Source organism: Oncorhynchus nerka, linkage group LG3 (assembly GCF_034236695.1).
Source record: "Oncorhynchus nerka isolate Pitt River linkage group LG3, Oner_Uvic_2.0, whole genome shotgun sequence".
NCBI lineage: Eukaryota > Metazoa > Chordata > Actinopteri > Salmoniformes > Salmonidae > Oncorhynchus > Oncorhynchus nerka.
The window spans coordinates 42,285,236-42,298,229 of record NC_088398.1 but is presented as its reverse complement, the minus strand read 5'-3'; the positions used below and the strand labels follow the sequence as shown (position 1 = coordinate 42,298,229).

General features: G+C 39.0%; 1 protein-coding gene across 1 annotated transcript; it reads left to right on the top strand.

Moving 5' to 3' along the window:
• The first annotated feature begins 4,797 nt into the window (after positions 1–4,797).
• Positions 4,798–9,025, top strand: LOC115108184 (protein FEV-like). Its single transcript, XM_029632245.2, has 3 exons — positions 4,798–5,981; positions 6,459–6,530; positions 6,999–9,025. The coding sequence occupies exons 1-3, from the start codon at positions 5,933–5,935 to the stop codon at positions 7,535–7,537; spliced, it is 660 nt and encodes a 219-aa protein (XP_029488105.2). The 5' UTR covers positions 4,798–5,932; the 3' UTR covers positions 7,538–9,025.
• The last annotated feature ends 3,969 nt before the right edge of the window (positions 9,026–12,994 follow it).

Sequence of the window (12,994 nt, the reverse complement as noted above, 5' to 3'; positions counted from 1 at the left end):
AATGTTGATAAACATGTCTCCAAGCCCAAATCTCTCACTCACTAACCTACACACAATACCCCATAATGTCAAAGTGGAATTATGTTTTAAGAAATGTTTACAAATAATTTTCAAAGGAAAACTTTAAACGTCTTCAGTCAATAAGTATTCAACCCCGTTGTTATGGAAATCTTAAATAAGTTCAGGAGTGGAAATTTGCATAACAACATAATAAGTTGCATGGACTCACTCTGTGTGCAGTAATAGTGTGTAACGTTATTTTTTATGACTACCTCATCTCTTCACCCCACACATACAATTATTTGTAAGGTCCCTCAGATTCCCTGAATTTCAAACACAGATTCAACCAAAAAACACCAGGGAGATTTTGGATGGTGTATCAATACACCCAGTCACTACAAAGATACAGGCATCCTTCCTAACTCAGTTGCCAGAGAGGAAGGAAACCACTCAGGGATTTCACCATGAGGCTAATAGTGACTTGAAAACATTTACATTACAGTTACAGAGTTTAATTGCTGTGATAGGAGGAAATTGAGGATGGATCAGCAACATTGTAGTTACTCCACAATGCTAATCTAATTGACAGAGTGAAAAGAAGCCTGAACAAAACACAAATATTCCTAACCATGCATCCTGTTTACAACAAGGCATTGTAATAATGCAAAATAATGTGGCAAAGCAGTGAACTTTGTGTCCTGAATACAAAGTCTTATGTTTGGGGCAAATCCAGTACAACACATTACTGAATACTACTCTCTATATTTTCAAGCATAGTGGTGGCTGCATCATGTTATGGGTATGCTTGTAATCGTTAAAGACTACGGATTCTTTCAGAAAAAAAAAATTGAATGGAGCTAACCACTAGCAAAATCCTAGAGGAAAACCTGGCTCAGTCTGCTTTACACCAGAGACTGGGAGATGAATTCAGCTTTCAGCAGGACAATAACCTAAAACACAAGGCCAAATCTACACTGGCGTTGCTTACCAAGAAGACAGTGTATGTTCCTGAGTGGCGGCCGAGTTACAGTTCTGACTTAAATCTATTTGAAAATCTATGGCAATATCTGAAAACGGTTGTCTAGCAATGATCAACAACAATTTTTGAATAATAGGCAAATTTTGCACAATCCAGTTGTGGAAAGCTCTTAGAGACTTACCCAGAAAGACTTACAGCTGTAATCGCTGCCAAATGTGCTTTTATAAAGTATTGACGCATGGGTGTGAATAATTATGTAAATGTAATATTACCGCATTTAATTTTCAATACATTTGCAAACATTTCTAAAAACATGTTTTCACTTTGTTTTCTGGGGAATTGTGTGTAGATGGGTGAGATTCTTAGAATTTTTTTAACCTCTACGGGATCGGTGTCCCTAAATCGTCACGGTTGTTGCTAACGTGCGCTAATGTGACTAGAATGACATTGTAAGTAACAACTGACTTTCCAGGACATAGACATGTCTTATATGGGCAGAAAGCTTACATTCGTGTTCATCTAACTGCAGTGTCCAATTTACAGTACCTATTACAGTGAAAAAATATAATTATATTGTTTGAGGAGAGTGCACAACAACAAAATACTTTTATCACGGCAACTGGTATGATACATTCACCTCTGAAGGTAATTAATGTACTTACATTCATTAATCTTGCTCTGATTTGTCATCCTGAGGGTCCCAGATTTCAAATGTAGCATAGTTTTGTTTGATAAAATCAAGTTTTATATTCCAATGTAGGAACTGGGTTCTACAGTTTGAACTCCATGCCGTTGTCATGTAGGTGCAAGTGTGACAATTTTTATCCCCATAATGCAACACTTTGGAAGGCGGTGACCAACAATGGTCACGACTTGACGAAAGTGATCCGCTCGAACATGCAACTCTTGCAACACTGGCAACACTGTCATGTAGAGCCGGAGCCTTGCTGTTGGAAAACCACATTAGTGTCCGACTTGCATCTCCCCAACTTCTCTCCTCGACTTTCGCCTACATTCGGTTGCTCAGTCTCACCACTCAAATATCTGGGCCAGCTATTTCTCTTCTTCAAATCTGATTTGAAACCTAATTTAACCCTAAACTTAACCACACTAACCTTATTCCTAACCCTAATCTTGAATTAAGACCAAAAAGATACATGTTTTTTTCATACATTCTTATGATACAGCCAATTTTGTCTTCGCTGGTGGCCCATCTAGTGTGAACCCTCGATCAGTGCTGGTGGAATCGTTGCGCTATCTGATGTAAGACAATGCGTATCTATCATAAAGCTGTCAATAAAACATTCAAAATACCGTAAAATATGTTTAAAGAATTAAAAAATAAATGTACATTGTTTCTGTATTTAATGCCTTGAGATATCAACACGTGTAGCACTCAACCACAAACATATCAATGAACGAAGGCAGCAGGGTCATTGCCATGTTTTGAGTTTTAGTGAGGTCCGGAAAAGAGCAAAAACAAGAAAATGTTACTACAGCCATTATCATATTGGTTGCTATAGGTTCATACACCTCAGTTGATCTACAAACACATAGCCTATTGGCTATACAATTAGCCACTAGACATTAACCCACATTAGCTCAGCACCGGGATTAAAAACTGTAATTGAATATGCACAGAGGGATCTTTTAGCAGAAAAAGGTATTTTATTAACGAAAGGTTAACAAATACATTTGCTTTAACAGAACGTTTTTCTTGTTGCAGTTTCGCAGCTTATTTCCTGAAATTCTACACATTTTGCCATGGGATGGAGACATTTTTGCAGTTTTAAAGCCAATTTCCTGATATTCTACACACATTTTGCCATGGGATGGAGACATTTTTGCAGTTTTAAAGCCAATTTCCTGATATTCTACACACATTTCACCATGCCATGTTAATAGGAAATCTGAGTGAAAGTGACTAACAAAATAAGTAGGGGGCCCCCTGGAGGTAAGGGCCCCTGGGCACGTGCCCTGCATGCCTGGTCAGTTATTTAGCATGCAAGTTTAGATAGGTGGCTAGACTAACTAGACTAATTCACCAATCCACAATGTTTTAACTGGCATACACTAATTGAGTGACTGTCAGCGAGGCATAACAAGAGAGAAACTGCTAACGAAAAACGAAAAGTTTCGAAATTGCACTTTGTGTATTCTACTACTCTAACTCTCAACTGTAAATTAATGGCCCTGGAAGGCCGAGTTTATGTCTCTAGTCTAAAGCCTACTCTGAAATGACTTGCTACTCTCTGAACCTGGCCCAAGGCGAGGCAACGTGCTGCCAGACCATGTGAGCTGTCCAAGGTGCTGACCTGTCAGTGTTACTAGTTACTATGGCCATGACAAACTAATTTACCAACAAATAAACTATGGAAATAAGGGGGAAGCACGTATAGGCCTATTACGTATCGTTGAGACTGCCGTTGCATGATGCTGCTAATAAATCTGCCACGTTGTGGTTGGATAATATCTACATGTTTTCTTGAACCGGATCACTTTTCAAGCAACACTTGCTACATCCTGCTTTGAATCCGTTGCTTTGAATCCCCTGTTTGCCAGGCCATCTCACGGAGTCCCACACCCAGTCCAGGATCTTTGAATAAATGTTTCAACTATACACACCTTTCTCAAATACACATTTCTGTTCAGACTGATTTAAACGGAGGAGCTGGCCAGGCGTATCGGGTGGTGAGTAGAATAGGGTAGGCCACTGTTGGTTGGTGTTTCCTTCCTGAATAAAAGGCCAGTCCAACAATAAGAGAAGGAAAAAAATGTTTTTTTAGGAAGTCTAGCACTCTCTGTGCCTGTGAACCAGTTGGGGATTATTTGAAACGCAGGAGGTAAGACACTTGGATTGGTCTAATATTTGCAAAAATAGGATGTGCTCATTTTGTGATCCGCTATATAGACTTCTAAATGTATTTCTATGGGATTATGTTACAGTCAGTACGTCTAATATTTAGAGTTATTGAAGGTGGAAATCCTCATTTGAGATTTGCGCGCCTAACTCCCGTAACAACCATTGACGTTATACCGATTTACCCACGCAGGTGTCAAATTATGATTCGACCTGAAGTGTTTATATCTTTTGTTTTAATAATGGTCAAATATTAAGGTGAAACTGCAAAAACGATAGAGGACACCAACATTTAAACCAGAACTTCTAGTAGCCTATAGAAGCCAGAATGAGACAATAATATTTCATTCAAATCTTTCAGAAATGACCTAGCATTCGAGGCTTGTTTTAAGTTGCCTGCGACCTGTTTAAAGACTCAGGCAGCTAAAGCAAGTCTGGGACGCCAGAGACCACTCTTCAGAACACAGCGGCAGCGGCATAACTGGTGGAGAGGGAGTGGCGTGGTGGGGGTATGGAGTGATAGCCGACTCCATGAGTCATATAGGCCTAGCCTTGCATAGCAGTCACATATATAGGCCTGCTCTCAGGTCTCATATCGTTTGCTCCTGTTATCGCCCCACCGGGAAACGAATCATAACTTGAAATCCGCGCGGGTAACTGTAAAGGAATTTTCGTAAAAATATTTCATTTGAATTAATGCATAAGGATTTACGCAAAATGCAATTATGCACGCGTAAACTAGGCATTATCAAGTTGGGACTCGGCCCATAATGTGTATTGTGATCGAATATGTAATGTTTATTATGTCTGTTTAATTATTGCCATGTGTTGTGATTAGAAATCCCAAAAGGCCTACTATTGAATTAGTGTAAACAGTGGACATCCTTTTGGAATGCAGGCATATGCAAAATATACCATTTGCTGTACATTTCGCATGTCCATGGTATGTGCCAACTAATAACGTTTTTTTTTGCCTTAAATACTGTTTGACTGTCATTGACTTTTTAATGCACTTACTCACTGAATATTTTCACAGCTAATCTGTGAAAAGCACATTGACTCTGTTGCCTCGTTATTGTTATGTGATTTCCTTATGTTACTTTTGATAATTTTTGTTTAAAAAAAAGTTTACTTTAGTTGATTCTGTAAATGTTTTCTTAACTATATTTCTTGAACTGCAATGGTAGTTAATGGCTTGTAAGTAAGCATTTCAAGGTAATGTCTACTACACCTGTTGAATTCGGCGCATGTGACAAATACAATACAATTTGATTTGATTTGATCTACCCACAATGTATCTTCTTCATATTCCTTAGGCTTACAATAGAGGCAGGCAGTTATTGTATTTCATTGTATTATTATTGTTTATCATTTTTATTGTTTGTTGTTATTATTATTATTAGGCCTATTGTTGTTATTATTATGCTATTATACATGGAATTTGTGGATGGGGATTTGTGAGGTATAGCTTGGACAATGTCTTGGAAGGATTGCTTTTAATTAATAGTGAAATGTTCTGTCATGGCTTTACGTCAACAAACATCTTAGCCTACAAGACATGGTTTTAAATTCACAACCTCATTACAAGACGATTGTATACAGCCGTATACCTATAAACAGAAGGTCGTGGGTAAGATGTTCTTGTTTTCCCAGGTGCATTGAGGCATGTTTTCAAGGTAAATATTTTTTCCCAACATGAAATAGGCTTTTGTGTTTGCAAAGGGGTAAAGAGGCGGAAAAGAGAGAGGCTCTGAACTGGCTTCCATGTCATACACTTAAATTCTCCATAGAATCTCTGATCTTAACGCGGAAACTTTATTAAACCCTGATGGTGGATTGATAAGACCGAATTTCTCTCGGCTTGATTTTATTGTGGAGACCGGGGAGGGATGACAGAGGTAAATTGCTATTTTAATTAAAGCAATGCACCAGAGGAAATTGCTGTCTGAATATTGTCTCAGAGATGGGGTTTGTGACAGTTGCCTGGAAACTTCAATCTGTCCCACATTTATTCCAGATCACAGTTATAAGATAAAGTTTAATACAAATCTTTGCCCGAATGAAATCCAACCCTTTCTTGAACAACATCTACAATGAAACAGAACTGCGGAGGAAACGTTATGTTTAACATGTATCTCTCAGGTTCGTGCTTTTGTACGTGAAATTATCAATATTATTGCTTTATATTCAGATGAGGGAAAATAGTATTTAGTCCTCGGGTAGTGATGCTGCTTCCAGCTAGCGTTTGCTCTGCCTTTTCAATCTGAAACCCGTCTCCTCTTTTGTCGGAAATCGGATATCCTCTTTCCTGAACGCGTTTCCTGGCTTCAGTTGTGAAGCTTGGACGGAAGAAACCACAAATATGAGAAAACAGAGCATTAGTTAGAGACTCGATTATAAGACAGAATCATAGCTTTTGAATGATTTTTATAATATTTTCAATCTGAACGGAAGTATTTCCACAAGGAATAAAGTTATAGCCTATAGAATTATCCAAATGTGAATTGTGTTTTAAACATATACCGTTGCAATGCATATTTATTTTAGATGAGATTTTATACTCATATTTTTTTACTAGCGCATTTATTTGTGTTAATGGCCGCTCTATTTATTTTGCAGATCCAACAGAACATCTGTTGAAAGAAAGCAAAAGTGGATCCTGGAGTCCCTCAAATACAGGGTCTCAAAAAGGTAAGAGCATTTTGAAATGTTGATTTATTATATACATTCCAACCCTACATGCGTTTAGAACTGTTGTATTACATTTATATAGTATTGTATATTACTTTTAATATTTTAGAGTCCATAGGAGCACTATTATTGATTTGATTCGAGATCATTACTCAGCTGAAAGAAGCCCAGTGAACCCTTTTTCCCCCGTCTTCTTCATGATGGTGCATGCGTGGTTGTGTTGTTTGTCCAAAAGGCATGCGTTTTAGACAAATCGTTTTCTTTCGCGATTTTGTTTTTGCCAAGACACAGACATTGACGACATTGTTGTCCAACTGATAGCGTATCAACATGTTTATTCTATGCGTAATTGGCCATTTCTTTTGGAAACCAAGTGACATTTGTTTTCCAGATTGCCTATCAAATAAATGCTTATTTCCTCCCTTTTGTCCCCCTTCACAAATGTGTATAATGTGTTATTTTGAATAGGTAGTGGACAGATTCAGCTATGGCAGTTTCTCCTCGAACTCCTGTCAGACAGCGCCAACATGTCCTGCATTACCTGGGAAGGGACGAACGGAGAATTCAAGCTAATTGACCCCGATGAGGTGGCCCGGCGATGGGGCGAGCGCAAAAGCAAGCCCAACATGAACTACGACAAACTCAGCCGCGCATTGCGGTACTACTACGACAAAAACATCATGACAAAGGTCCATGGGAAGCGATATGCTTACAAGTTCGACTTTCACGGCTTGGCCCAGGTGTGTCAACCCTCAACAACAGAGCAAGCGCTTTATAAATTCCAGAGTAATTTTGCCCCTATTCCCTTTTCAGGGATTTCCAAGCTAAACCTCGTTGGTCCAGGCGTTGGTCCGTCCGGATTCTCCTATTGGCCGGGTTCGCCACCCACTCTCTACCACAGTCACAACCTCCAACCCCCGGGACCATTTGGTGCTGTGTCCGCTTCGCACATCAACTGTGTCAACAACATCAACAACCTGAATAATATCAATAACCACTACAATTGACTACTATTAATCCACCAATGAGGCCTAATCATAATTATCGATGATTGATGTAGTTTAAAGCGTGCCTTTTTGGATTAGGCCTAATGATGATTTTTCCTTTCGAAATGTTATCTTGTGAACCCAAGACATTGTCTGATCCTAACTGAATATGCCAAGGCGCAATTCATTAAACATTTTGTGCAATATTTCAAATGTAATAACATGCGTTTTCAGATAGGCTATGTATTTTAGACTAAACCCAGATTAAGAACCCTTTTCTTTACAATTTATTTGGTCTTTGATTCGACAGGACACTGGTGCCTACACCTCTGAAATTGCCTGGGCTTTTAGCGCCATCACGTGGCTATTAATTAAACATATAAATACGGAATTGTTCTCAGATAGGTTTGCAGTGCACTAATTTCAAAGTAGGATTATTAGTGCCGGTCTAAAAACATTATGGAGATAAAGATTTGTCGTCGCCAATATATTACCCGATGACTCCCACTTTAAATAGCCTTGGTTATTTTAAGGTTACAATGCAGACGTGTTTATCTCAATATCAAATAATTTCTGGGTAACTATTAAGTACCTTACTGTCTTTGTTTTCAATTCAAATTGTCAAAAAGAAGAAAATAGCAATGAGCAATTTCTCAAGCAAGAATTTTGTTAGTACTGTCTGGGAGTGGTCTGAGTGGGAAGGGGAAAACGGTAAATTAGCTGTTATTGGCAGAGAGGTTTTGAACTCTCATTCATTGCAGACCCTGGTTTGATTCCAGGCTGTATCACAACCGGCTGTGATTGGGAGTCCCATAGGGCGGCGCACAATTGGCCCAGCGTCGTCCGAGTTTGGCCGGGGTAGGCCGTCATTGTAAATAAGAATTTGTTCTTAACTGGCTTGCCTAGTTAAATAAATGTTAAATAAAAATAAATACATTCTTGTTGGTCTATTAACTCATTTAGCGCCTGGTGATGTCACCAGGTAGGCCAATACTCCATCCCACCAAACAGGCTGAGATTTCAGTTGGTCTTTTCAAACAGCTCTTACACTAAAAGGGCATTATCCTAATTTTCACAATTTAACAGTAATATTCCAACCTCATAGTGTGGAATATATTTATATATATATATATATATATAAAAAATAAAATCACGTTTTTGACTGCACTGGGCCTTTAAGCCTACTTTAAACATACACAGGCAGTCTACGATACAGTGCAGGTATGTCCTTTAGTTTTGACAACAACCACGTTTGTTTTTTCATTTTATACGTTTTATTTTGACATTTTATGCATGAAAAAAAGCAATAGATTATTTAATTATAATTTTAAACCTTTTAGAAATTATTTATTTGAAATTGTAGGCTACAAATGCCAGTTGATATCATTAATGAAATTGTGTGATGTTATTTTACATAGGCCTACATTTAATTTTGCCGAATTATCACATAATGTATGACAATGTTTATAAGTCCGTCAACCATGTTGTATAAAAGCATCATCCTCAGAATTTGCAGATCATTTTGTTCAAGTGCGCAATACATTTTTCTCTTTCAGTGTGGGTTGATGATCTGATAACATATTGTAGATTAGGCCTATATTCTTTCCAGCCACACGGGGGCGCTACGTCCCTGCATATAACAGGTGTACTGTTTGCGTGATTACTTTTACATTTTTTATTTAACCTTTATTTAACTAGGCAAGTCAGTTAAAAACAAATTATTATTTACAATGACGGCGTACCAAAAGGCAAAAGGCCTCCAGCGGGGATGGGGCTGGAATAATTATATATGTATATAGGACAAAACGCACATCACAACAAGAGAGACAACACAACATCATTTTTTACATTTGATTTTATCTACCCTTTATTTAACTAGGTCAGTTAAGAACCAATTCTTATTTACAATGATGGCCAACGGGTTAACTGCCTTGTTCAGGGGCAGAACAACAGATTCGATCCAGCAACCTTCCGCTCTAACCACTAGGCTACCTAAGACAGACCAAAGACAACAACACAGCAAGGCAGCAACACATGGCAACACAACATGACAACAACATGGTAGCAACACAACATGGTAGCAGCACAAAACATGGGACAAACATTGGGCACAGACAACACCACAAAGCGCAAGAAGGTAGAGACAACCATACATCACACAAAGCAGCCACAACTGTCAGTAAGAGTGTCCACGATTGAGTCCTTGAATGAAGAGATTGAGATAAAACTGTCCAGTTCGAGTGTTTGTTGCAGCTCGTTTCAGTCGCTAGCTGCAGTGAATTGAAAAGACGAGTGACCCAGGGATGTGTGTGCTTTGGAGAACTTTAACAGAATGTGACTGGCAGAACAGGTGTTGTATGTGAAGGATGAGGGCTGCAGTATATATCTCAGATAAAGGGGAGTGAGGCCTAAGAGGGTTTTATAAATAAGCATCAACCAGTGGGTCTTGCAACGGGTATACAAAGATGAGAAGTTTACAGAGGAGTATAGAGTGCAGTGATGTGTCCTATAAGGATATCATGGGCAATTGGATTCATCTACATTTCAAAAACATGAGCCACTGTTCCATGTGCTATTCTGTTTTGATGGAGAAATGTTTTGTCCTAGTTTAAATTTGTTTTCAACTTCATTGCTGTGGATGACATCACACACTTAGGTTAGGTCCCAAATGGCACCCTAATACCTATATACAGCACTATTATTGACCAGAGCTCTATGGGTCCTGATCAAAAGTATTACACTACATAGGGAATATGGTGTCATTTGGGACATAGGTTTACTATACAGACCCCCAGCCCACTCCAGTCTAAAAAACAACAGCCTCATTAACCAGGGGGATTGCCTCCTTTCCAAATGGTACCCTATTTCCTACATAGTCCACTACTTTTGACCTGGCCCAAGTAGTGCACTATATGGGGAATTGGATGCCATTTGGGACACACAGGTCAAAAGTATTGCACTATGTAGGGAATAGCATGCAATTTAGAACACACATAAAGTCTACTCAGTAGGCAGAAATGAAATACAATTATTTATGTAAAAAAAAAAAATCCTACAAAAGAAAAAACAATATTCAAACAACAGAAAATGCTGTGTTCCTAATCCCCGTTAGCCTAGATTAATATTCTACAAACACAGCAGTGAACTGATGGTATACATGCACCCATCCATGTCAGATTGCCTGTATCTGGTAAAGGATTACTTGTGGTAAGCTCTTATGTAACATAAACCTTAACCTATATTCAGACATGCAGTGCTGTCAGGCAAATGGTTTGAGAGCCATAGAATCAACCATTCACCACTCCCTGTCTGTGGAGCTAATTTGATATCATAGGAAGAGAATGCCTCCTCCGTGGTTGCATATTGTGAGGAGGCTGATAAGAACACAGCAGTGTGCGTGTGACCTGCATATCAATAGAGCCACCAGGAACCCCGTCATCTATTGATGGCAGGCAGGCAGGCAGCGTCCGAGACACCAGACGCATTTCAAATGCCCTGTCTCCCTTCCCTCTGTCCGCACATTGCCAGGCCAACTGAGGCAAAGACAAGATCTCAGTTTCTCTCTCTTCCTGTTCTCACACTATAGGCAGCCCACTTTAAAATAAGTCTCCCTATCAAGGCGTATTATGAAATGCACTTTCAAAGGATGAAAAGAAGAACGGACCCCAAGCATGACGGTTACTGATCTAAACTGTTTAAAACGACCAAAATATGAACGCTCAGGGCTCTAAATTAAAATGTTTCATTGGTTAAAATGGTGGCCCCAATTTAACAAAGTTAGGAGTAACACATGAAATTTAGGAGCACCAAAAAAATATGATTTTTTAAAAATGGATTGAGATACTGCTTATGGGCCTACATGAATTTGAGCTACTTTTGAAGCCCATGTTGCGCCCAAGAAACTAATAGGTAACACTGAATACATTTGTTTATTATAAATGCTAAAATTTTGATAGGAATAGTCATTTGCGGAATATTAGGTATCTTCATTGTGTAAAAGCACCATTTTCCCATTGAGATGCGTTACATTGGAAATTGTACACTGTCTCTTTAAAAACGTCCGGTTAGTCATTATAACGTGGAGGAGATATGATCTCCTGAAGAAGGTATTCGTTTCCTTTCTTTCTGTGACCTCAAATGTTTGGATATAGCCTACTGGTAAAGGTACCTGGTTGCTAGCTAGCTAGCCAACTGGGTAACATGACGGAACAAAATGTAAACAAATGGTTAACGGCCCACGACATGGTTTATGAATGTAAAATGAAAATCCTTTAACCTAGTTGGTAAACAAGCAAGCTGTTTTTGATGTAGTAATGGTGCAACCATGACGTTAATAAATTTGCACTCTAGGGCACTCAGAAACAACGTTATGGAGAAGCCTTTTCATTACAATTATTATTATCTGCAACAACAAAAAATCATAGTTGCTCAGTGCTTCCAAATTATATAAAAAAAAAAAGATTTAATTGCAAATGCGACCAAATTGGTTGCACTTTAGAGCCCTGCTTACACTACCGCATACAAAAAAGTGGGGGTTTATTCGATTGCCTACGAATTCTCAGAAGGCAGCCCGCCCTCTGGACCCTTTTTCTCCGCCTCCTCTTCATGCAAATCACAGGGACCTGGGCCTGTTCCCGAGAAATTAGTATATCGTTCGCGTCGGCTCGTCAGACAAGTTAAAGGAAAAAAAGGATTCTGCCAGTCCGTGGTGAGTAATCGCAGTCCTGATGTACATAAGTTATTTTCGGTCATAACAGACGGTAGCGGCAACATTATGTACAAAATAAGTTAAAAAAAATAAATTACAAACGACGCAAATAAACGAACAAAAAAACACAATCGTCTGCTTTCTTTTCCGGCGCCATTTGAATAATTTTGTATTGGTACCAGTGGAGGCTGCTGATGGCTCATAATGGCTGGAACGGGGCAAATGGAATGGCATCAAACGTGTTTGATGTATTTGATACCATTCCACTTTTCCTGCTTCAGCCATTACCACAAGCCCGTCCTCCCAAAATTAGGTTCCACCAACCTCCTGTGACTGGTACTGTACATTCAGTACATTGACCTGGCTAGACCTTTGGGGCTTAGACGTTTGTATTGGAAATCCACCTAGGTGAATTGCAACAGTATTGTGTTCTTAAGATAGACCATCTATGTTGGAGTTAATCTCCACAAGATCTGTGCTAGAAATCCAGCATCCCTCTGCTTACATAACACACAGGTGGGTGCAGGATTGTTTTCCCTGATCAGGGTTTACATGGTGTGAATGAGAAAGTACAGCAAACAAGAACAGGTACAGAACAGGATCAACACACACGCTAACTGAGAATATTAGGAATAATCTTCATAAGCCTGCATTTCCTTTATCCCTCCCTGCACAATCTATTTATGGGACATGGTCTCTGTCTAGTTGCTGTTGGCCAGAAATGTCATTTTAACATGAATTCTTAAGTTCTGTCCCTTGCGATTTCACTA